This window comes from Penicillium oxalicum, chromosome I (assembly GCF_001723175.1).
Source record: "Penicillium oxalicum strain HP7-1 chromosome I, whole genome shotgun sequence".
Lineage (NCBI taxonomy): Eukaryota > Fungi > Ascomycota > Eurotiomycetes > Eurotiales > Aspergillaceae > Penicillium > Penicillium oxalicum.
Window position 1 is genome coordinate 3,483,042 of NC_064650.1, and position 23,641 is coordinate 3,506,682.

The 23,641-nt window shown below is 51.9% G+C and overlaps 8 protein-coding genes across 8 annotated transcripts; 2 read left to right on the plus strand and 6 right to left on the minus strand.

The window, feature by feature from the left end:
- Positions 1 to 268: 268 nt before the first annotated feature.
- POX_a01134 (uncharacterized protein) lies at positions 269 to 1,380 on the minus strand (the record flags this gene model as incomplete). Its single annotated transcript, XM_050110064.1, has 2 exons — positions 269 to 1,132; positions 1,195 to 1,380. 2 exons carry the CDS (start codon positions 1,378 to 1,380, stop codon positions 269 to 271), a joined length of 1,050 nt encoding a protein of 349 aa, XP_049973832.1.
- A 743-nt stretch (positions 1,381 to 2,123) lies between these two features.
- POX_a01135 (uncharacterized protein) lies at positions 2,124 to 3,671 on the plus strand (the record flags this gene model as incomplete). The annotated part of the gene is made up of 3 exons (XM_050110065.1): positions 2,124 to 2,639; positions 2,702 to 3,584; positions 3,649 to 3,671. 3 exons carry the CDS (start codon positions 2,124 to 2,126, stop codon positions 3,669 to 3,671), a joined length of 1,422 nt encoding a protein of 473 aa, XP_049973833.1.
- Positions 3,672 to 4,024: 353 nt separating this feature from the next.
- Positions 4,025 to 4,797, minus strand: POX_a01136 (uncharacterized protein; the record flags this gene model as incomplete). The annotated part of the gene is made up of 2 exons (XM_050110066.1): positions 4,025 to 4,518; positions 4,611 to 4,797. 2 exons carry the CDS (start codon positions 4,795 to 4,797, stop codon positions 4,025 to 4,027), a joined length of 681 nt encoding a protein of 226 aa, XP_049973834.1.
- Positions 4,798 to 6,225: 1,428 nt separating this feature from the next.
- POX_a01137 (uncharacterized protein) lies at positions 6,226 to 10,686 on the minus strand (the record flags this gene model as incomplete). Its single annotated transcript, XM_050110067.1, has 2 exons — positions 6,226 to 10,004; positions 10,062 to 10,686. The coding sequence occupies 2 exons, from the start codon at positions 10,684 to 10,686 to the stop codon at positions 6,226 to 6,228; spliced, it is 4,404 nt and encodes a 1,467-aa protein (XP_049973835.1).
- A 751-nt stretch (positions 10,687 to 11,437) lies between these two features.
- POX_a01138 (Proteasome subunit beta type-2) lies at positions 11,438 to 12,422 on the plus strand (the record flags this gene model as incomplete). The annotated part of the gene is made up of 3 exons (XM_050110068.1): positions 11,438 to 11,563; positions 11,635 to 11,682; positions 11,763 to 12,422. The coding sequence occupies 3 exons, from the start codon at positions 11,438 to 11,440 to the stop codon at positions 12,420 to 12,422; spliced, it is 834 nt and encodes a 277-aa protein (XP_049973836.1).
- A 351-nt stretch (positions 12,423 to 12,773) lies between these two features.
- Positions 12,774 to 15,062, minus strand: POX_a01139 (uncharacterized protein; the record flags this gene model as incomplete). The annotated part of the gene is made up of 1 exon (XM_050110069.1): positions 12,774 to 15,062. The coding sequence occupies one exon, from the start codon at positions 15,060 to 15,062 to the stop codon at positions 12,774 to 12,776; it is 2,289 nt and encodes a 762-aa protein (XP_049973837.1).
- A 684-nt stretch (positions 15,063 to 15,746) lies between these two features.
- Positions 15,747 to 17,096, minus strand: POX_a01140 (uncharacterized protein; the record flags this gene model as incomplete). Its single annotated transcript, XM_050110070.1, has 5 exons — positions 15,747 to 16,456; positions 16,544 to 16,705; positions 16,785 to 16,864; positions 16,916 to 16,932; positions 17,079 to 17,096. 5 exons carry the CDS (start codon positions 17,094 to 17,096, stop codon positions 15,747 to 15,749), a joined length of 987 nt encoding a protein of 328 aa, XP_049973838.1.
- A 3,039-nt stretch (positions 17,097 to 20,135) lies between these two features.
- POX_a01141 (uncharacterized protein) lies at positions 20,136 to 23,525 on the minus strand (the record flags this gene model as incomplete). Its single annotated transcript, XM_050110071.1, has 3 exons — positions 20,136 to 20,258; positions 22,847 to 22,930; positions 23,352 to 23,525. The coding sequence occupies 3 exons, from the start codon at positions 23,523 to 23,525 to the stop codon at positions 20,136 to 20,138; spliced, it is 381 nt and encodes a 126-aa protein (XP_049973839.1).
- Between the last annotated feature and the right edge of the window lie 116 nt (positions 23,526 to 23,641).

The following is a 23,641-nucleotide window of genomic DNA, read 5'->3' on the forward strand; positions in this document are numbered from 1 at the left end:
GATAATCTTGCACGTTATGTCCCATTTTTCCCTTGGCGTTTTCTGCTTCTGGTTGTTGCATCAAGCATCTACAAGGCGTTTCCTTTCCTCCTACAACATGGGACAGTTGAGACATGTCAGGCTGTCATGGTTGGATATTTGTCTATTTTCAAGTGAATGCCAGAGTACGATGAAAATATTACGACGGTTCTGGGTCTCTTGTGCCTAACAAGACGTGAACACGAAGACAGTGCGATGTTTTCTTAGGATAACCGATTATCGAAACCCGTTAATCTGAATCACCAAGCGATCGCCCAAAATCAATCAGTCGTAGGCGTCGTGCGTCACGCGGGTGAAATTGGGCCACTTTGGCACGCACTAGAAATCGTGACGCTGCAGAGTCTCGATGTAAATCAATGTATGATGGGCCAGCTTCGAGTAGTGCATCGAGCAGCTCATGAGCCTCTGCCGCTGCGGATTCTCGTCTGTTTGCGGGGGCAGAAGTACTTGGATCTCGATTCACAAATTGATCAATTCGCTGCTGATTGCTATCGGCTTGTTCGGCCGGTTCTTTTGGTTTTCTTGGCTTTCCATGAGCCGTGTATCCCGCTCTCAATGTTACGTCCGACACCTCCAGAGCGTCGCCGACATTGGGACCGCCGATGTCTTCCGCTGCGAGCATCGATGCTAGTGAGTCGTCAATGAATCTGTCAATTGATTTCTTGAGATCTTGAGCTGCTTGATCTAGGTGTTGGTTCTTGGCCTTCTGCTCTCGTAGAACCTCGCGAGCAGCCTGAGCCGGTGTCTGCTTGTGCTTGTAGCTATTCGCATTGCGAATTCTCTGGATACGTTCTCGAAGCCCAGTCGCTATTTCACGAGAATCACGCAGGTTGGCGTCTTCGAGGCGCATGCGTTCACGATCTTCTGATACCTTGTCGGCGGTAATCTGAAGAGATGTTTTGCCTTCTTTGATCAGGTACGACGTTTCTTCCACGGCAATCAGGGCTGGCAAGACAGAATCGGATTTTGGTAAATCATCTTCGCCGAGAACAAGAGAATCATATGCCTTCTTGGCGCGTCTAGCCTGAGCGACGCGTGTCCAAGGATCGTCGACCTTGCCTGACAGGCTGAAGGCACCACGACTTTCTCGAAGCTTGTTGGAAATGTTAGCATGAGTAATCTATTTTCCTCCACGCCTTTCACGTGCGGACGAACCTTGTTAAGTTCTTCTTCCTGTCGTTGGATCTGTTGTTGTAATTGCTGCAGGGTTCCATCTAGCCGTCGTGCATAAGCATGAAGGGCCGTTGCCCCCAATGGTTCTGCCAAGGCCTCTGATTCTGCTGCCTGGCGGTTCTGGATGAACTTCTGGATTCTTTGAATAGACTCATCCGATACACTCATTTTTATTCCCGGCTGCAGCCTCGCCGTTTGAGACTTTACCCTGTTTACGCAGTCGAATCTGGCGAAATCCGTCTGAGCCAATCACCCTTTGGAGCGAAGGCGGCCCGATGATCACGTGATAGAGCCGATGAGGTTAGCGGTGGAGCGTCCAGCTTTCCACCTCAACTCGACCTCGCCCTTCGCGACGTAAGATCCATTCGAACCTTTTGCCTTCATAGTCATCGATACCTTTTCGCGTGTTTCGCCTGCCTGCTCTCCGCGTTCCGACTGCGATACTTGCTGGAGCATACCCAAGGCATCTTGTGAGGATACGTGTTTGGAACTCGCTGTGGTACAAGTCGCGCTTTCCCTGGTTCCCACCTGGACTTTCTCCCTGCCCGTCGCATACAACACCGACACCCTCCTTGTTCTCACCTTTTTCGCTCTTCTGATCTCGAGCAACTCCCCGGGCACACCCCCTGTGAAGCCTGTTTTCTTTTCCCAACCGATTAGAGGGCCTCTACACCACTCTACTCTCTGCACTCTCTTCTCTCGACAGCACTACCACCGTCTCCTCCCACCTCTCCCGCCTCTTCACAGCACCAGATCCTCCCCCATCGATCGCCATACACCAGCACCTTTTTGGGAACCTCTGGTGTACATAGACGATCATAAGTGAAGAAAAGAAAAGCAGAAAGCACATTTCGTTTTTGAACTCGGACCCCTTTCCACGTAAGTGAGGACAGGTCAGCACAGTGATTACGATGTCCGCATCTCCGCCCAACCTGCAATCGACCAAGCGCCCGCTTGAGGATCCCTCATCTCCCTCGGGTCCAAATGACCAACCCGAAGCCAAGCGTCCAGCGCTCGACAAGGTAGCACGCAACGACGCTGACGCCGAGGCCGAGGTTCAGGCTGAGGTATCTACCGAGAAGCCCTCCACTTCTGAGGAGTCCAAGGACACTCAGGGTGATACTGTTGTTCCGGATGCACCCAACGGCAAGGCCCAAGCAGACACCCAACCTATTCAGTCTACTGCTTCCCAGGGTGAGCGAACCGGTTCTCAGCCCGACAACCAGCCCTCCCAGGATGAGTCAAGCTGGATCCACATTCGTGCCGTGATTTCCAGTCCCGAGGCTGCCACTGTTATTGGCAAGGGAGGTGAGAATGTGTCCCAGATTCGTCGTATGTCTGGCGCCAAGTGCACCGTCAGCGATTACTCCCGGGGTGCTGTCGAACGGATCTTGACCGTGAGCGGTGCCCAGGACGCCGTCGCCAAGGTAGGTCATTTCTCTGAGAACAAGACGAGATCTCATCGGTTCAGAATCGCTGACTGCTTCAGGCCTTTGGTCTTATCATCCGCACATTGAACAATGAGCCCATCGACGCTCCTTCCACTGCCCAATCCAAGACTTACCCTCTGCGTTTGCTAATCCCCCACATTCTTATTGGATCCATCATCGGCAAGGGCGGGAGCCGTATTCGCGAGATTCAGGAGGCATCTGGTGCACGACTCAATGCCTCCGATGCGTGTCTACCTCTCTCGACTGAGCGCTCTTTGGTCATTCTCGGTGTCGCCGATGCTGTCCACATTGCCACCTACTACGTGGCCGTGACTCTGGGCGAGCAGTTGACCGAGCGATTTGGCGGTCCCGCCGCATCAGCCTATGCCACGCGCAGTGGTGGACCCGCCGGTGCTGTGCCTGGTGGCATGCAGGTGGTTCCGTACGTCCCTCAGCCCGCCGGGGGTCAGTATGGACACCCTGACACGTTCAAGCGCAACCATCCCCATCCTAACCGCGGCCAGCCTGGTGCATATGGTGTGCCCTACCTGCAAGGTCAGGCTCCCGCCCCCGTGGCTCAACCTGCGATGCCCTACGGCGCTGCTGCTCACACCCCCTACGCCGGTGCTGCCCCCCACCAGCCAGCCCCCTACGTGGGTGGTCCTCAGCCTCCTGCCGGCCGTGGAGGTGCCCCGACTGCTCCTGCCCCCGTTGGTGGTGCCATGCCCGGTCAGCCATTGACTCAACAGATCTATATTCCCAATGACATGGTTGGTGCTATCATTGGTAAGGGCGGTGCCAAAATCAACGAGATTCGCCACCTGAGTGGTAGCGTGATCAAGATCAACGAGCCTCAGGAGAACAGCAATGAGCGCCTGGTTACCATCACTGGTACCCAGGAATGCAACCAGATGGCGTTGTACATGCTCTACTCACGACTTGGTCAGTCTCACCCACGTTTCACCCATCCTCCAACTCACAACCGCTAACTGATTCCTTCTTACAGAGAGCGAGAAGCATCGTGTCTGAGGCTGGACGCAAAAATCCTTAAAGAACCAATTGGCATATCATACCAAAAGTCGTCGGTGGTTCATGACAAATTTGTTTTTTTCTTGTTATCGAGTCACATGGGTATTTTCCATTCTTTTTTTTTTCCTTTTTTTCCTTTTCCTTTGCTGGATCTCTTGTTGTAGTTTATTTGAGGCGTCTTCCCTTACCTCTTGTCTTTGAATGAATGGGGTTCCTCACTTCCTTATCCACGTCACCGATTTGCCCTAGCAGTAACATGAAATTGATGTTTCGAGCCTATTCCTCCACCTTCTGCCTGAGCCGTGACATTTGTCTGAGATACACCACCCCATTTGCTTCGGTGCCCTCTGATGCTAGACTCTGTGGAATCTGACGTGTTTCATTTCCAACCCAGGTATTGGGGGAAGCAGTTTCTCTCTGATCGGGGTGATACCATTGACAAACACTTTCGTTTCTCTGGCCCTTCGATGAACGTCCACGCTTTCCCAGCCAACGACAAGCAAATGTACAATTGCGCGCCCTCCGGGACTATTCTCACATCGCACCGTACTCGGCCGGTCTATTTGGCCCATTGACCAGGACACCGGGCCCTCGGCTTGTGGTAGCCGGACGGTGAGTATCGAGCGCAGACGGATCAAATCAGCATGTAGACGCCGGGCTTCGTATTCGGACATCTCGCCCGGAAATGGCAAGAAACAGAGCTCCGTCACCGGGTTCTTTGTCAGCGTGTCGGTGCTACTGATAGGTGGACTAAGAGTGGCATAGATGGACGTCAGAGGTTCATCTTCTTTGGCGAGAAATGGCTTCAGAAGCTTCCCATTGATCGAGCAGCGGGCATCGGTCCAGTCTGACAACAAGCGCCTTTTTGTCAGTGGGCTTTGCTTCACTTGAGCATCTCGTCTGCTTGGCTCCGTGACCGTTGCAGGACTCACGACGTACCAATAACCCATACAATATTGCTCGGATCCTCCACCGTGCGACCCCAGACGGAGCTGCGATGGCCGCTTTGGTTTTTGGTGGCCCGAAACACCTTCAGTAATGCCTCGCCACGGTCACTAGCCGGCTTTTCCGGCTCGACGTCGCTTTTGACGTAGAAAGAGACGAACTGTGTGCTCACCTGCGCCATGGTGGTTTGAATAGAGGCTGTTTCGGGTTGACGCATATGTTGATTTAAGTCGCCTGGAAGCAGGTCTGTCCTGCGAAGTCTTTGTTCAGTAGACGGTTGGAATGACCGAATGCACCACCATCAGCCTATTCCCGTCATGCGGTGGTGCCGAGAGACAGTGAGCCTCGAATCCAGTGAACCAGACAAATCCAATCTTCTTACCTTCCAATGATGTCAGTGACTACTAGATCTTCAATCACTGGACTCACGTTCAGGCGCGCCTTGAATTCTACGATCATGGACCAAGAATGACAGGCTACCTACAAGGTACCTACCTAGACAGTAGGTACCTAGAGGGTGGAGGCAGGCGACAGGGTCAGGTACGGGCACATGTGCGATGGACTGGTAGGATGTTCTCTACGTTGAGAAATCATGTACCTTAGGACACGGCATGTGTACCTCCTCAACTTCTCCACCGATACTCAGGTCCCATATGGATCTTCCAAGCTGATCTTACACCTCAATCAAATAGGTTTGCGTACCCATCCAAGATATATTTTCTGTAAATCACTGGTGTGGGTACTGCCCGATCACATGAGACGCTCCTATCCAGATCCAACTACAACTCGAATAGAATCGACCCGGCTGACCCTATTTGTGAGGCGAGAACCTACCCTTGTCCTGTCAATACCTATACCTATGCATCTAACCCATTCCTGACCCGAGTTCGAGTCGTTGCAAAATACCTAGTGGGCGATTTATGAAAAGCTAGCTGGAGGTAGGGGGGTCCCGTCCCGTTTGCATGTATATTTTCGGAAACCCCGGCACTAGGTACTTGGTAGGTATTTGTCACACATTCATGAACGCGGAAAAGACACATCATGGATGGACCAGCCTTGGTGTTAGGTAGGTTGGACGCGAAGGAAGCTACCAGTGGGACTTAGGTTGATGCAGGTAGAGGTGGTTGACGCACCGATGGGGAAAAAAAGTCCCCACGTTTGGGCGCGGAATAGATTCAACTGCGATTGCTCAGGACTGGAATTCCTGAACTTGCTGATGTGGAATCCAACTGTGCCTTACCGACAAGACACTTGAAGTATCCGAGAGCGAATCTGTTGCCTGTCTGCTGGGACTGCTTCAATTTACGTAGAGACGGGACAGCCTCGAATCCTCGTGTCATAAAGACAGAGACCAGTGAACCTCGAGAAAGCTATTAAAAGTCGTCATTTCTGGAACTTCTGACCGAAACGCGCCCAGTTCCAACCAGATTTGATCTCTCGCTATGAAAATCCAAATTTGTTTTGTCCGTCCAAGGACGAGTTCTCGAAATCGATCAGGAATTTGACCCCAACCCAAATTAAATCATGAGCAAAAATGTCAGCATAGTACATCCCCAAAGCTATTTGGCTATCCTCCAGCATAGCCCCAAGGAAATCCCCAAGCAAAACGCTAAAGATCATCAACATCCCGCACCCGTTTCTCCTTCTTCTCCATCGCTTCCTTCAAGCTGCCAATCAGATGCTTTCGTCGCTGGATCTTGGCCTTCCACTGGGAGGACTCTTCCCGCACGGCCAGAGGACCAGCGGTGTCGACACTGCGAAGGCGACTGTGCTTTGCAGAGCCATTGAGACTGGCTCGGAAATTGATGCCGCGAGCCGCAGACTCGGGGGTGTGATAGGCACTACGATCCACGGAGCCGCGCGAGCCGGGTGTTGTAGGGAACCGCCCGACAGCCTTGCGAGGCGTGGTGTACGGGGAGCCCTCGCGACTGGCGGGAACAGAGGCGGAAGTGTCGATACCAAGCTTCTTCAGTTGAGCCTCCAGAACATCGATGTCGCTGCTCTTGCTCTCTGCCATGCTCATCATGGTCGCGATAGTGGAGGAGACAGCCTCAACGGTGGGTCGCTTGCGAGAGACGGCGCCAGCCCCATCGGCTCTTGGAATATCGGCAATCTTGGCTCGCAACATCGAAACGCCCTGCTCAAGCTCGGCCAATTTACCTTGAAGATTTGTAAAGGTCGTGCGAAGATCCTGCTGCAGCGTGGCTTGTTCGGCAGAAAGTGGCGCCGAGAGAATTGCACCTGTATCAGTCAAGGCGTCAAGAGTATTCCGTATGCTGGCGAATTGAGTGCGCAATGATACGATATCTTTAGTCAAAAGGTCTCGACAATCGTTGAGTTTTTCCTCAACGTCTTGAAGACGCTGCTTGTCAAGCGTATGGCCCATGGCTGTAATGACCCGGTCGAAGATATTGATATCCCGGAGGAAGATATCCTCATCCAATATGTGGGCGGGATCGTCGCTTGTGAGAATGTTCACCCACTCATCCGCGTCAGAACCGTGCTCCGGTTGGTGGAAGAGGAGGAACGATTCCAGGGACCGAGCATTGATACCCAAAGTATCCACCATAGAATTAATATCACGATAGAGTCGCTCGATCATACCCGGAACGCCAGGCTTGGCCGTATCACCAGTGTAGTTTTGGTGGGGTAGGAACGGATCCAGAGTCGCGACAGGCTCGACAGGGCGAGCAAGGTCTGCCCGGAGTCTCTCATCTTCATCGTCATCGGAGAGAGCAAGGACCTCCTCCTCGGCTCGTTGCATGGCAGCCGCTTCGGCGCGGGCTCGCTCCTGTTGAGCAGCATCGCTGGACTTTCGCAGAAGCCCCTCACGTTGAACGTATTGTGTCAATGAAGCCTTTCTGGATGCCAGAGCACTGCCTGCCTTGCGAGCCTCCGGTTTTTTGGAGAAAAGATTTCCCCTTTGCGAATTGACACGGTTGGGACTCGGCGAACGGTACGGCTCACGGCCAGAGCGGATTGCTGGTCCTGGCGGGGGAAGAATTGGACCTTTGGAAATTTCACCGAAGAGTGTCCGCGGCGCCTGACTCGTTTGCTCTTTGTGCGAGGCCTTTGAGAATCCACTGAACAGTCCCCCGGTTGAGCTCTTGTCGGACAGGCCGCCGAATGATTCACCCGCAGACAGCTTGGGGCTTGGCAGGCTGGCCTCATCACGGGTTATGTCGTCTCCGATGTCACTGAAGTCGGACTCGTCGGCATCCTGAGACTCGGCTTCTGACTCTTCTGGAACAGGTACGATCTCTTCTGAAAGGGGAGATTCTGGCTTGAAGATCGCCGGGTCAGGAGGCAGTGGAGCTTCTTCGGGAACATCCTCGGGGATACCGGGTGGCGGACTCTCGCTTTTGATGGGTTTGCTTGTGAAATCTGGCGGAAGAGGAGCATCTTCCACAGCCTCGAAAGTCTTTTCTGACGAGACAAAGTCGGGTGGGAGAGGAGCGTCTTCGTGTACAGGGGATTTCCTGTCCGAAACAAAGTCGGGTGGAAGAGGAGCATCTTCAGCAGAGCTCTTGGATACGTTTGACGAGGCCGAGGTATCCCCAGGGGCATAGCTAGCCTTGGTAGTAGGATCCGGCGGTAGTGGAGCTTCGAATGCAGAAGAAGGGACAGATGGCTCCCCTTTAGGGGTCGCTGTCACGTCCGATTGGGCCGACAGCGGACTGGTAATTTGTGCCTGTGGCTGCGTTGGTGAACGCGGTGGTGCGGCAGAAGGAGCTCCAAACATTGAGAATCCGCTGCCCGTCTGATTTGTTTGGAGGGACTTGGTGGGCTTGGGCTGCATTGCAGTAGCCCCAGACGGCGATGTTGTTGAATCTGTAGCCTTGTTTGACTGACCAAACATCGAGAAAGCATTGCTCTTTGCTGTCTCTGGTACAGTCTTGTCCTCCGAGTCATCCATGGATTCCGCCGGAGTTGATGGCTTGTTTGACAATGAGATGGACTCCCCGAATCCACCAAAAGACATGGCATCTGATGAACTCTTTTCTGGCTTTGGCAAATCATTTGCAGCCGTGCCGTCGGCCTTGAAGGAGGATCCTAACACAAACCCGCTGCTTGACCCGAATCCTGACCCGGAGCCAAAAGGATTCTTCACTTCTGTGGGTTGCGCAGGGGGGAAAGCAGTCTCACTTGGTGTTTTCGACGCAAAAGGTGAAAGAGAAGATGCCTTGCTGAATGCAGTCTCACCCAAAGACGAACCAGCGAAGGGCGAAGAAGATGATGCCTTGGCAAATGAACTTTCACCCGAAGCCTTTGCGAAAGGAGATGCCCCAGGCTTTGCAGCAGCAAATCCGGCGAATCCACCACCTCCAGCTCCACTGGAGAATGAGCTGAATCCGCCACCGCTTGTCCCAGACGCAGAACCGAGCAAGCTCTTGGCCGGTGTACTAGGCTGCCCAAACGGTGAGCTCGTACTTGGGGCCCCGAAACCCGACTTGCCGAACTGCACCCCTTGTCCCGGAGAGCTGGTCTGACCAAATGCAGTGCCAGCAGAAGGACCAAGAGAAGGTTTACCGAAACCAGGACTGCCCGTACCACCAAGATTGGAAGTACTCCCAAATGACAGAGCAGCTGGTTTACCGAACGGCGAAGCTCCCATCGTCGAGGTACTTCCAAAGGCAACGCTCTCTGCTGGTTTGGCGAAGGAAGATCCGCCGAACGGCGAAGGGCTTCCAAACCCAGGCTGACCAAACCCGGTTTGTGGTTGTTGTTGGGTTGATGTTGTCGCTGCCGACACTGCAGGCGAAGGCGTCATCTGAGCCGAGGTTTGCGAACCCACTGAAACAAGGCCCGAGTAGGCAACATTTTGACGAATCGAATCGGTGTAAATGAACCACCAGGCAGACAAGTTACCCTCGTTGTTGAGAGCGAGCAGCGCTGGTAAAGGAGTTGCGCTCTCGGTGATGTCCTCTCCGGGCAGAGGTGAAGGCACCTTCTCGCTGCTAGAAAGATCAGACACAAGTCCAATCACTGAGGTGTCATCGCCGGACTCCGTAAGCGGGATTGAAGCTCTCTTGATATCATCGTTGACGTTTGCTACTGCAAATTGCCCAGCAGGGTTATCTGCTAGCTCTTTCTCAGACCGAACAACCAGTCCAACGTCCGCAGATGCAGTTGACGCGACAATCAGTACATCTTTGAGATGTGGCTTGTAATCTCGTAAGCGTGTGATGAATTGGAAAGCAGGGGCGCGTTTCAACATAAACCCAATTGTCGGACAAATCTCGGGCAATTTTTGAATCAAAAACGGAGCTTGCTTTTGTCTCGTGATAATGTAATAAGATGACGCAGGAATGCCCATGTCGTCCTCGGGAACATTTGGGGTGTAGACGCTGAAGAAGATGTCGTTTTCAAGCCAACTGATAGAAGACACTTTCAATAAGTTAGCCTTTACTTGCGAATTCAAAATTGATCACGGAATGAGCCTACCGTGACATTCTCCCTCCAAATCAGATGGTCGAGGCAGTTGCGCCTTCTGCGTCCCGTCTGGAGTGAGCTGATCCGCGCTTCCATTGGCCATGCCCGCCACCAACTGCTTTCCCTTGTTGCTCCAAGCAACGCAGCTGACTCCGGTCCGAAGAACTGAACCGCTAGCACCGGAGACCAAATTCCCAGCTTTGAGGTCTGCAATCAAAAGCTCCCCATTGACTGTGACCAGCGCAACCAAGGTCGAAGAAGGATCGGGGTTTGGTGCAAGAGATCGAATTGTTGCGCCGTTGGTTGAGACCGACAAGGCTGGCTGCGCGTTGCCTTGAAGAAGAGTGTCCGTCTGGAAGATTGTGATCTGAGATCCATTCTCCGTCGCGAGGATCAGAGCGTCATCGCTTGCCGTAAAAGCAACGTGAGTGGGACGTGCAGGCAGCGGAATCGTAGATTGTGGCTGGAAGGGCTTTGTTTTGGTGTCTTCTCCCCCAGATGCACTTTCGATGGCTTTCCGAACGGATTCGGTCGTCGCGACCACGAGGCAATCGGGGCTGCACCAACAACTATGCCCTTGCTTTGCGCGACAGCGAGAAGGGACGTATTCGGGGCGGGTAAGGCGTCTTGTGGCCATGGTGAAGGGAGGAAACGTATGTTGGCATCGCCGGAAACACCTTTGAAACCAAAGTCCTGAGCTGACTGTTAGTGAAACCAGATGGAGCACAAAACATTAGCTTAAGCAGCGAGACGTACGTCTGTGAAGATCTCTGAGAGCTCGGTGGGCGCGCTCCCCCAGCCGGGCCGGCGGAGGATCCAAAGCTGAACGCCATTCGGAGACGGCTGAAATCAGCGGAGGCTGAACGATACTGTCCGCTTAAAGATGGACGGGGCTTGTAAGCATTGAGGGACGGCGAGGCGGGTGAAGTTGGAGTAGGTGAAGTGGAAGAGAAAGAGTGACGTTGGAGTTGTTGAGGACTCCGGTTAAATAGGCTCAGGGTGCGCGTAAGAATTTTGAGACTGCCCCTCTCTGGCTAGAGGAGGTGCAATTCACGCGCAAGCAAACAATCCGTCAAGGAGTCCGTGCAGTTTGTGGAGAGGGAGAGCTATGAGGTCTTCTTGGGTCTAAATGGAATCTGGCAGAGGCAAAAAACATCCAGCTAACGCGTTGTGTGCCTGAAGGACCAGGCACGCAATCAGTAGGCTACCGGAGCTTCGTCACCTCCAAAGAGCTCGGCCGAACGTCCTCATCTCTACCATCATCTCACACCTCATCGTCCCGCCACTTTCTCTAGAACCCTAGTGCGCCTTCTAGCTTATCTTTGGCATTCAGCTGTCTATCCCAACCGAAACTCATTCTCCGATTGAGCAACATTTGCGGCGCCACGATGACGGGCTTTGATTTCTCGAACTACAACCGCAACGCGGCTCTGCACGCCAGGGGCGTCCCTCTTCCCAAAGCCACTAGCACTGGTACAACGATTGTCGGATGCATTTATGATAAGGGCGTGGTGGTATGAATCTGAGACACCCGAAGAATCAAAGACGACGCGACGGGGGAAGGCTGACCTATCGGCGAACGAAGATTGCAGCAGATACCAGAGCTACCAGCGGCCCTATAGTAGCAGACAAGGTACGATCGATCCTGTTTGTTTTGATCAGATGGTAAACTTTTTCTTCAAATCCTAGCAACTGACATTTACCCGAAAACAGAACTGTGAGAAGCTTCATTACATTGCGCCCAAGATCTGGTGTGCCGGCGCCGGTACTGCCGCGGATACCGAGTTCACCACTGCCCTCATCAGCTCCAATGTCGAATTGCACTCTCTATCAACAGGCCGCGACCCCCGAGTCATCACATGCATGACCATGCTCAAGCAGCACCTTTTCCGATACCAGGGACACATTGGAGCCTACCTTGTGGTTGCAGGCGTGGATCCGACCGGCGTCGGCCTGTACACAGTGCACGCGCACGGCTCGACAGACAAGTTGCCATACGTGACCATGGGATCTGGATCTCTCGCCGCCATGTCTGTATTTGAATCCATGTGGCAGCCTGATCTTGACAAGGAGGGTGCAGTTGCTCTCTGCGCCGAGGCCATCAAGGCTGGTATCTTCAACGATCTCGGTTCCGGTAGCAACGTGGACGTCTGTGTGATCGAGAAGGACAAGCCTACACAGCTACTCCGCAACTACATGAAACCCAATGAACGTGGACTGAAGGAGCGCAACTACCGCTTCCCCAAGGGTACGACTGCCTGGCTGAACCAAAAGGTTATTAGCAAGGAAGACTTGAAGAGATATGTTACGATCGAGACACTGTCTGGGGATGACAACCTTGCTGCTGGAGAGAAAATGGAAGTGGATGCTTGAAAGGATGTACGATTACGAGCAGGTACAATTTCCAAGCTTGTGGCTTCCTAAAGCAATGATACATCAATCGTCGCTGCCTAGACATTACAACATTCGATTCACCATTGAAGCGCAGGATACGTTTATGTCTACGGGCATGTGTAATTTGTGCAGCCAAATAATATGGCTACCTAAGTTCCGGACAGCGAGTATGTAATCCATAAATCTAGGCGGTGTGAGTCTCTTGTTGCGGTGGTCTCTATAAAATGTATGGGTATCTTTAAATGGTAGGCGGCATTGGTCGAATGGGAAAAACCCTCAGAATGATGTGGACAATCTCGCAGGATGTAGTATGCCTTCGTCGATCTCACTTCACTCAACTCCAATCCGCGCCGGCGCTCTGAGATGCATGGCGGCCTCACGCCCCTCGAACTTGTCAACAATCCAAAGGATGTATTCGTATTGCGTTGCAGAGATGCGGCGCCCTTCCCGACGGTAGCGCACAATACCAGCATGATACATGGCCTGCACTAGAGACGGGTAAACAGGTCCACCATGGCGACGCAAATAGTCGTACAGCATATGTACGAGATGGAAGGAGCGAGCCGGAGTCAAATTGTGACTGCACGAGATCGCGACAGCAAGCCGGTGAATGAAGTCAACCGCAGAGTAAGGATCTGGTGTCTGGCTGTTCCGAGTTCCCCCATGATATCGCACTAAGGCCTTCTCGTCAGGGTGTGGAAGGGGTGTCCAGGCTTTATTGAGGCAGAGCTTGAGGGGCGTGTGACTCCGCAGAATTGTCAACACGGACCAAATACTCCGGGAATCACCAACACGGACGAGTCGTAGACATTCTCCGACCATTTCCGAGCTGGTGAGATCCAGATGGCGAAACATTTGATCAAATGCGCCAAAAAACAGTGCTCGGACGCCCTGATAGAGCGGAGGATTTGTCCAAACGTCTGCCAAAGAAATTTGCGAGGTTTCCAGCCGCTCCAGTGTTTGGCGGGTGGTCTTACTGATTCTCTTCTTCAGTCTCATGTTCACTGCCAGCAACAAAAGGTCGTTGTGAGGCATGTTCAGACTGTGAATTCCGCGCATCAGGTCCGACAAGAATGACCCGCTAGTTTTCTTAGTAGCCGTCTCGTAGAGACCAAGCATCAAATAAAGCGGCAGGTCTGTCGCTCGAGAGCCATGTTCCTGTAGTGGTTCCAAAGACCGACTCAACGTGCGCAACACCCAGAGTCGACTGACAATTTGCTTTTGAACATGAGAAATCGGCGGCGAAAGCTCGGTCGTCGCAACTTCCTCGCTGTAGGCTAATGGTACATCCAGCCAGGCCCGCGAGTTTGCAAGAGCAGAAATGTTGGTCAATTTTGCAAGGCAACTCTGCCAATGCTCAAGAAGACCCTGGTTCTCATTCTTCGTCTTGGGGATTGCCAGTGTCTCAGTGACTTGGATAATACATTTTGCGCCACATTCAGGATGGAGTTGGCTCAGCATTGTCGGAAAAGATGGCTCGATGCCAGTAGCCTTGGCTTCGGCCAATTGCGCCAAGACCAGGTTGACTGGCCAGTGGGGTTCAATAGACGCATTGTGGGTGGCCACAATGACTTGTTCAGCGAACCGGAAGCTGCGCAGCTTCAGAAGTTCAGTAAGCCAGACGTTCACAAGCTCGCTGTCCAAGTCACGGTAGCCAAGAATAGTGCAGCGACCAATGGCTTTCCACATTGCACGGTAGTGTTTGACCACAGCGTTTGGATCTGCCACCCCCATAGCCTGACCTCGTTCGACAAGAATGCGAGGCATTGCCTGCAGGATATGGCAGAGCTCATCAGTTGGCACAAGCCCCAACTCGAGCGCGCGGCACACAGAGTGAAGCACAGCCGTCCGGCTGGATCGCTTCATCTTTGCTTGGACGAACACTCTCAAAGCAGCATAATAATTGCCCGAGCCCCATGTATTCAGGAAAGGATCATCCAAAAATTGAATCACCTGGTCCATGTTCAAGACTGGGCGCGATAACAGATAGTCAAGGATTTGCCGACTGTATTTCGGGAATCGTTGCAGGTCGATTCGGAGCTGGCGCGTGAAATCCCTAATCTCTTCGATCCCATGACCACCTCCTTCCAGGAACTTTTTCAGCTGGTCAGACCGAGAGATAGGTTCTGCCCTGAGGGAAGGCGGCCGGGGAACAGAGTGGCGAAAGACGTCGACGAGGCCGTGATTGTGGTCATCGAAAGATAGCGGAGCTTGCGCCACTGTAGCGGAATAATCCCTGTGATCTTCAAGCTTTGAGTATTGGATATGGAAATTTGGGTTCAAAGCAAAACCGAACGTCAACATACCTCGAGTCTCTGCCTGCGGTCTCTGCCACGGGTGGTCGGTCCATTTCATGTGTTCCCTCCCATTGCGACCGAAGAGACAGGCAATGTCGTCAGCCGACCCAGCTCCAAAAGCTGCAAGAACTGTGTTTCGTCTCTTGGCTAGTCGTCGTCGCGCCTCCAAGGGTCCTGGGACGCAGCTGCCATGGCGACGCTGGCCGTTTGCAAAGCGACGGAAAGTGACTGCAAGTAGATCATCGCTGATCCAAAGATGGTCGTGGACCGGTACAGCATTCGGCTTCAGTGCTTGCCGGCAAGCATGCCTCCCAAAAGACATGAGTCTCCCTGTGGCATATGCAAGCCAATTGCATTCAATCGAATCTCACTCCAATCTCGCGAAGAAGGCCGACGCAGCTTTGGGCCCGGAGAGTATCTTGGCATCACGTGACACCCCGAGGCAGGGACGAGCCCAGCTTCCGTTTGTCGCACAGCGCACGTCAGGTCGGGCGGTTCCCAGCTTATCTCTCCGGCTGTCTTTTCTACAATACTGTGCTTCCTCAGCACGAAATGGGATTTGATGCATGACTGGAGTCATTGTCTACGTTGGTCTGAGCCCTCCCAAATAGCTTTTGTACAGTCTCAGTACCTAGAAAAGTACTTATCTTCCACAATACCAGTATGAGGTTACCTCAAAAGCAAAGTAAAGCATCTGGACGAGCTCGTAGAGCGAGGGCTCCATCGGCGCAATCGACTCGTAAACAAGTGCAACAGGTAGACACATGACACAAAATTACGGATGTGCTTCGAGACCGAGTCAATGTATGTAATAACTTGGTTGAATCACTACTGATATGCCGTTGCCCAGGAAGATTGTCGCTATACGCCTCTGAAATGCAAATAGAGGGCAACATGCCTGCCCTAACCTTTTGGTATCGCCCGATGAACAAGACAAACACAATGCATCCACGTTGACATGGTCAAACCAAGTGCAAGTGCACATCTTGCAAAATCCGTATCGAGCTCAAGGCTGTTCCCTCCTTGCGCCCATTGAAGTCCACGGTTTCCTACCGGTCACCACAAAGAAGTCCATGTACGCGTGCACATTCCGATCCTGAATACTTTTTCTCACATCCACGAGAAAAACCTCAATCTCACTTTTGGACCAGCCGAGAGCAAGGAAGGGCTTATATGACCAACCAGCCAGCGCTTCCAGCCAATTCGTCTCACTCCATTGTCCGATGTGCTTTAGGCGTTTATCGGTGGGCCATGTGTTGACGGGGATTTTGAAGACTTGTTGTTTCACGTCTACAAATCCCACTTCTTTCATCCATCGCTCGATCCGAGGCGCAATTCGGAATTGCCGTGTTGGTTCGATTTCTTGGCTCGCTCTCATATTCAGGTCGTACCAGTCATGAAATGCGTACGAGCTGAACCCGTCAGGATTCTCGGGCGGCATGGTCCCATCATCGCATTTCGGTTTTGGATCCAACTCATGACACTCGATATAGGATCCGGGTTTGAGATGCTTGAATGATTGGCGCAACAGGTCCTTGAAGGATGCCATTGCCCCGGTCATGTGTGCCACGTGTATGAAATCGAAATAGTCTGCTTCCCAAAGCCATTCCTCTTCCGCTGCGTCATCGACAAGAAAGTGAACGTTCTCCGGTACCTCTGTTGGTTGGACTGGAGAGAGATCCGTCCCGGTAATGGAAGCTTCTGGGAATAGTTGTGCTGGATATGATCAGTGGGTGGGAAACGATGAGCCATTGAATCTGATCACATCGACAGGGGTGCGTTCGGTGGACAGGAGAGACATACCCATTTCTATGGGCCAGATGCCTGAGCCTGTTCCGACGTCCAAGATCTGTTTCGGATTTTCGAGGGGGGCATTGTACAATCTCCCGTCCATGACCAGTTTAAACATGTGATGTTGCAGGTCAAGGCGATCGAGCTCTTGTTCATCATTTGGGTACGGGTAAGCTAGTCGGTGTCAGTACGGATGGGTCAGTCGATGGGTTTCTCGTCCATTGATTCTTGGACACAATGTAGATGTCCGTACCTCCTTCATGATAGCTGTGATATCGTCGTCCATTCTCTACGGGGTAATCTGTCACACTTTCCGTGAGAGATTGAGTCTCGCTATCAAAGTTTTGTCAGCAGCGAATTCGAGGCATGCGCTCCATTCCTTACCATTCACGTTTGCGTCCCTAAGGATTAGGCTTGTTAGTATCCCACCGGCGAAAACAAGCAAAGTAAATATCAACGGGAATAAAGCCCTCGACAAAAGAGCTTTCAGAAAACAAAGCAAGCCGCAAAAGAAAGTCCAGAGAATCAACGACATAAGAAGACTCACATATGATCTGGTGCCCATAGTGACAGGCATAGAGATTCGCTTTACCAAAGCTTGGAAAGACAACACTGGGATTTCAAATCAGAGCCTGGCAGTGATGAGAAGAGTCAGCAACTGAATTCGGGGTTTGGCCGCAGCACTATTCTTCACCATACGTTGCTGCAAGATGGGGGCCTGTGGTAAGGGCTGTACCGTGACCAAGAGCAGCTGCAGCGAGCGCTGCCGCAGGTACCCCGTCTCCGATGACGAGAGAGCAGATATAGAACTGACAAGAAAGCCAGAGCTTCCAAGACGACACTGGGATTTTTTTTTGTCTGCTTTGTTTTTGTCCTTCTTTCTTTCTTTCTTTTTTTTTTTTTGAAACCGTCCACTCGGCAATTTCGATGGAAAGTCTGAGTATTTCTTGCCAGACACCGAGAGGGGTTGTGAGGACGCAATAACCGCGAACCCACGCCAGTCAAGTCCTAATGCGTTTCCGATTGACAAATATCCCGCGGGTTGAACCCGACAGCTTGGGTAAAGTTGAGAGTTCGTGGATTTTCCCTTTTTCACACTCTCACTTCTTTCGGCAGAGGAGTGGAAAGAAGATTTGAACCCAGTACTATGGGTAAAACAGTAAACTAGATCGCTTACGAGCTGCCGGGGGGGCTAGGATCGGCAGTGGGAAAAAGTGGTGAAAATAAAAACCCAGGAGGCCACCCACTCGTCCAGTGGAGTCGTCAGTGAGAGACTGGGGAACAAGGTTGAAACCAGAATATGCCCCAAAGCGGTTCGAAGGACGTCAACTTGTCAAGACGGTCGGGGCGGGGCCCTTTCGAGATCCAGTGGGGAGACCCCCCGAAAGCCGAGCTGCGAACCAGCAAACCTACGAACCTACGAACCTACGAACCTGCACTGGTGGTGGCAGGAACGCTTGGCTACGGGCGGACGTGATGGGAGGCAGTGAGGTGCCGTAACTGTGTCAATGTTGGCAATGTTGGCTATGAAAAGGCAGAGTTGCGCTGTTCTTAAATGAGCCATGCATCGGCCGCTTGAAATGAATCGAATGGCCAATTGACGCAATCCCGCTTCGATGGCCTTGTTTAGTCTCTGTGAAGTGGTATTTTTGTCCTTTGTTTGCTCTCGCCGGGGTCATCTGGACCTCTTCTTCTGGTAGCTGGAGTAGCTGGAGTAGCTCGATGCGCATGTCCACCAAACGAGGCTAAAGAAGCCCTCCCCCAAACCCGTACAAACGTACCGACGCAGCGAATGATGAAGCCTTTCTGGGCGCCCGCGTTTAGGCTTGTGCTAAACGGACCTCCAATGTTCCTCGTCTTATTGGAAACTAACATTCGATACCTGCGGTGAATACTCAGGTTGGTGGTTTGACTGAAAACAGTCCTAGTGCGTCAAGGGGTTAATTTCGGTCCACGATCAAGATGAAGATCTAAATACGGAGTGTATGCGAGGCAAGTCAAGATGGCCAAGTGCTTGCTTCATCGAGGGCTCTATGCTCCCCACAGGCTCTGCTTTTTTTTTCCAGCTCTGTTCCGAATTTCTTCATTCTTGAGAAATGGGGGGGGGGAAGAAACTTTTCTTTTCTCTTGAATCGCCTCACAATCTACCACACCGCAGGTGTGCGCTGGGTCAGACTTGACTAGACTTCGGCGAGGCCGAGTCCTTGGGTATGCGTCGAGCTACTGTACTCGATGCGTGTACATGGGAGGCCCGAAGGCGGCCGAGCGTCCCATCGGGGTGGGGGAGAACCCAAACAGTGGGGGATCGAACCCAAGGCGCTGGCAAACTGGCGCCGACTGGTGTCTTCCGGCATGGCCCCATGCACCCTCCCGCATTCGGTTCCCTGAGACACAAACAGCAAATTCGCGAAAAATCGAGAGGTTCGAGACTGCAGGACATTCAGCCATGTCTCTCTCTCCCAGAACAATGAAATATGAAATCTTTAATTATCTGACCGCTATCCAAGGTACCTTGTAAGTAGAAATAGAGTTACGGAGGACCGACGCGGCCCACGCAATGTTGGAAGCCCCTCAAATCAAAGTGAGTTAAATGCAGGGTGAACTGGGTCGGGAAACGGAAAATATGTCCATGGTTCCCAACCGAAATCTGATTTGCACAGCAGTAGCATGGCATGGATGCACATCTTCATGCCCGGCTCGATGATCCAGTCCAGCCCAATACAAGTTTCTGGACAGATCGGCCAATCGACACCCATTCCACCCCGTCGGTGTTTACCCAATGCTCAGTCAGTCAAGTGACAGCCAAGCCCCATTTCATCCCTTAGTGCCCAGAATTTGGGACCCCGCTTAAGAGGTGAGAGTAATCGACACAGTCGACCAGGCCATGCCTCAGTATTCATCGTGCATTTCCTACCTCTAGGCTGTTGCAGAAAGTCAAAGCATACGTAGCGGTGGGCTCTGACATGATCCATAGGTTGAGAGCTGGAAAATTCTGCTTTCACGGACATCAAAGATCATCCCGTCTAAGCAGGGAGGCTCGCTCTTGAGATGCCCGACCATCCAGTCAGTTTTGGTCTGACGGGGAGGCTCCAGCTCGGGACTGGAGGTCAGAACAATGGACAATTGAATGAGAGAAACCTCGTTACGAATGGGAGATTAATTGACTCCATTTGAAGTTGACAAAAAAAAAAAAGAGAGGAGAACTCCATTCAAACAGAGACCCATCTTGTACCATGAAGGGCTGAAATTGGAGTCTTCGCCATTGAATACCGACCACTGACCGTGAGATCCTCCAGACCCCAAGGCCCGAGGCCCCGCAGCAATCCAGAATGCCAGAACTTGAACGTTAGGAATCATCGTCCTGTGGACCTATTCACCGGAAATCCCCCTTGACAAGACTAAAGCCGGATGAAGGCAAATATTGCGTTGTTATGCTTCATTGAGGTCAGTGAATGTAAAGATCGTGTATCGATGTGCGGGACGCGCGCTATTGTGGCCCTCGGGACCTCGTTCGACAAATGACTATTGCGAGTGGGTATAGAGGCAAGTCATGCACCAAAGTCTCGTCTTGCCCTCGCCTTGTCCACGCTCTCCACCGGGATTCTCAACCATCGTTCAAAGGCTTGCCTAGCACATATGCCTCTTGCAGCACTCGAGTGAGAGTCTCATCAGATGCGATAAGTTGACACATCAGATGATCGGTGTAACGGCCACCCGTGCCTCGCGTCTGCGTATGGATTCTAGTCAGCCTAATTTTTCCTTCTGTGGCGACCGATTCCGATTGTCCGACTCCGGTGCTGTGGAAAAGGCCGCGGCCAGCGCTACATTTCTACCTTAACTGAATGACGAGTACGCGGTGCAAGAAAACATCAGCACAGCTAAAGGGGGTTGAAGCGTAGTCTAACTCATGCTGCTCAACAAGTACCATTGTTGCCAGGACCATCCCCTGTCCCTTTGCCCAACCATAACATTACCCTATGCCAGATGGAGACCTAAGGGGGAAAGAAGGTTACATCTTTAGCGTCTGGTCCTCACGAGAGCCTCGATCCCGAGAAGCGCATAGATCGATCGCGTCAGCTGGAGGGAGGCTTACGAAGGGAGCATCCTCCGTGTCGACCGAACTTCGTTTTGCGCTCGTGCCCCATTTCAGACTTTGACTGGATTGACTACCCATGTACGTTCAAACCGTCGGTAGTGGGACATATTATTCCCAGTGGAATCTTCCCAACCTGAACTAGCATTAGCGTCGCTATCTGTGGGATACACGAAGATTCCCTAGTCTTGCATAGCCACTTGGGCCCCTCCCCACAACAGGGGTAGTGCATGGCTGTCCGCTGAGTTGTCTTCATGTGCCATGTCCGTGCGCGTGGAAAGCGACATTAACAATTTGTGCCGAGGGAAACGAGACCCCTGAGCCTCTGACGAGGATGAACATTCGGCTTCCACGGCCCTGGAAACCCAGTAAAGAAGGTGCAGGGGGCTTCGTTCATCATCGAACGAGTCAAAAAGAGCCCTTTCGTCCCGAGTGGGAGGAGAGTGGCGGGTCCCAGAGCACCGGTAACGCCGGTGCCGGTGTCTAAATCTTTTAAGGTGGGCAAGGGGGGAGCCCGACGCATTGGTACTGGTACATGGCATAGATTGGGAACAATTTGCTGGGAAAGGAGTCTGAACTCCACGCAGGCTTGCCGAAGGGAAACTCCATTCTGTTGTTTTTACGTCTCCTTGATTTCCTCAGTCCCACCTCATTGCAGATGTTCACATTCTTTGTGAACAATTTCCACTGCGCATGGACAGATAGATGGCCGCATAGCTTTGAATTAGACAGCCCTGATACCTAAATCGCTGGCTGGGGATATTGTATGTCACCGCAAGGGGCGGGCTGTCCTGCAGTGTTACACCAAGATACATTTTCTGAGCTGGCAGAGTCAAACCGTAATTCAACGACTGGCAGCTTGGTGCATGTTGAATTCACACCCACCATACCCAAGCCAATCAATCATCATCACTTTCGGTATGGAGGGTGTCCAACTGCATTCCATTTGTCCCTGATGGACCCCCGTAGCGGGATTCAGGGCTAGTCCCGTCAGCACCCTTTAGAGAAATTACAACCTGCCATAATCCAACTAAAATTGATCCTTCGTCAAGTATACCCACTTGGGCCACAGGCGATGAGTGGTGCGAAGTTTGACTGAAGTCAATCCATCATTATTCGTGGAAATACTAGAATTTGAGAGCAAGATTTTCCGAAAAAGTACAGCTACGATCAGTATTGATCCAAACCTCCGCTAACATTTCCTTTTTTGATTCTTCGCCTAGCACGATGAGCGGCGAGGAGCGACTACAGCGACAGCAAGCTGAATTATTGGCCTCAGGCAACCTTGTGGGGCGACGCAAAAGACATTCGAAGAGCTATGTTTATCCGATACGATGGCCATTTATTGTCCCAATTCTAAGTTCAAGAGCAACGTGTTCTTGGAAGGCCACTCGGAGCAATTTGTAGTCGAACCGGGCGCTGGATCTGCACTTTACCAAGAAACGGAAGGATATCGGTCCCCATCCCTAAGGCTGCACTCATTGCCATCCGAAGCCCTCATAAAAAGTAAAGCAAGGGATCCGCCTGTCCCGTTGTTCCGTCTCTGCGGACCGAAGACACGAGCAGAGGCCTCAAATCAAGAAGGGGCTGCCCATACTCTCTCAACCGATGCCACACTCCCTAGGAATGGCTGGGGTTTGTCTGTTCTGCTTGACGTTTCAGCCTCAACTTCCAGCTTGCTTCGACTCTCTGACGTATCAGACCTTGTTTCGATTCGAATATCGGTCTGAACCCTCGCGATCCCTTGCTGATGAGTAATCGTGTGGGCCAGTCCGATCACTTGGACGACTTGGTCCCAGGAACCCTCTACAAACATATCCATAACTTAGCTGTGATTGCTCATACTAGTGGCCAAGGTCATCTGTATCGAAGGCAATCCACAGTGGTCACTCGGTGCGATGGTAGCAATTTCAATGATAAGGCCATTGTGGTCTTCTTAATTTGACGTGCTAGTGTTGCGAGCACAACAGCCTTGAATCTCGGAGTTGAACCAGACGTACCGACAGTTGTTCCAGTAGCATGTGTCTCATATTTCAACCCTGAATTTTGAAGTAGTTGCTGAATGTCTGTAATTTGTTGCGAGAAAGACGGAGTCGCTGAGCCAATCTGTAGTAGAAATGATGAGCGGCTGAAGGTTTCATCTCTCCTTATCAGGTGAATGATATATTTTTGCTCTTCTGGAACAAGGGTTTACCGGAATCAAAGCGAAATCTGCTACGCACCAGGCAGGTGTCGTCAAAGCAGGATTGGTGAAAGCCATTCCGTGAAATCTTCTCACTTTCAGCCAAGTTCGAAAAAGCTTCAGTCTGTGATTAGAATGTCTGTTCCGGCGACTTTGCCTGCATACGCCAAGACGTTCCATCTGGGCCTGACCAGTTATATAGTTCTCTACGAGGGAATATGTAAACGACAGTTGGAGCTATCATAGTGACGTTCTAATCCAACCTAGAGCGGGGAAAGGAAGATGTTGTGTGAACCGACGACAGGTACTGATTCGTCTGACGTTCAATTTATCTTTAAAATGATCCAATTGACGTAGGTATGAATCCACCTGGCAAGATCTAGGTAGGTGCTGGTTTTAGTGACGGTCTATCCATGGAGTTTTGGACAGGAGAGCAAGGGAGGCTGATCACTGAAGACTTGCCCCCTATAAAGTGTGAATGATTTCCAACTAACCAGTACCTTGGGCAGTTGGGGATCAATTATACGCCTAACTTTGTTGCGTACCGCGGGCTGCCCTGTCATCTTCTGCTCGATGACCTGGTAGTGTACATACCTACCCATGTATAGACACACTTCATTGAGGGAAGTGGCCAAAAGCAGAAAGTATTCTAAGCCAGAGTCTTCTTTACTATACTCATCAAAATCTTCGCAAAAAGCTGCCTTTACAGACTCATCCATTTCCACATGTAAAATGTCAGGTCCAGGCGGCTTATCGGGCCTCAAGATGGCGATAAGACAGCCGGATAAACCCGACTCCGCAATGACGCACGAGGCCTCGCTGATAATCACCTACG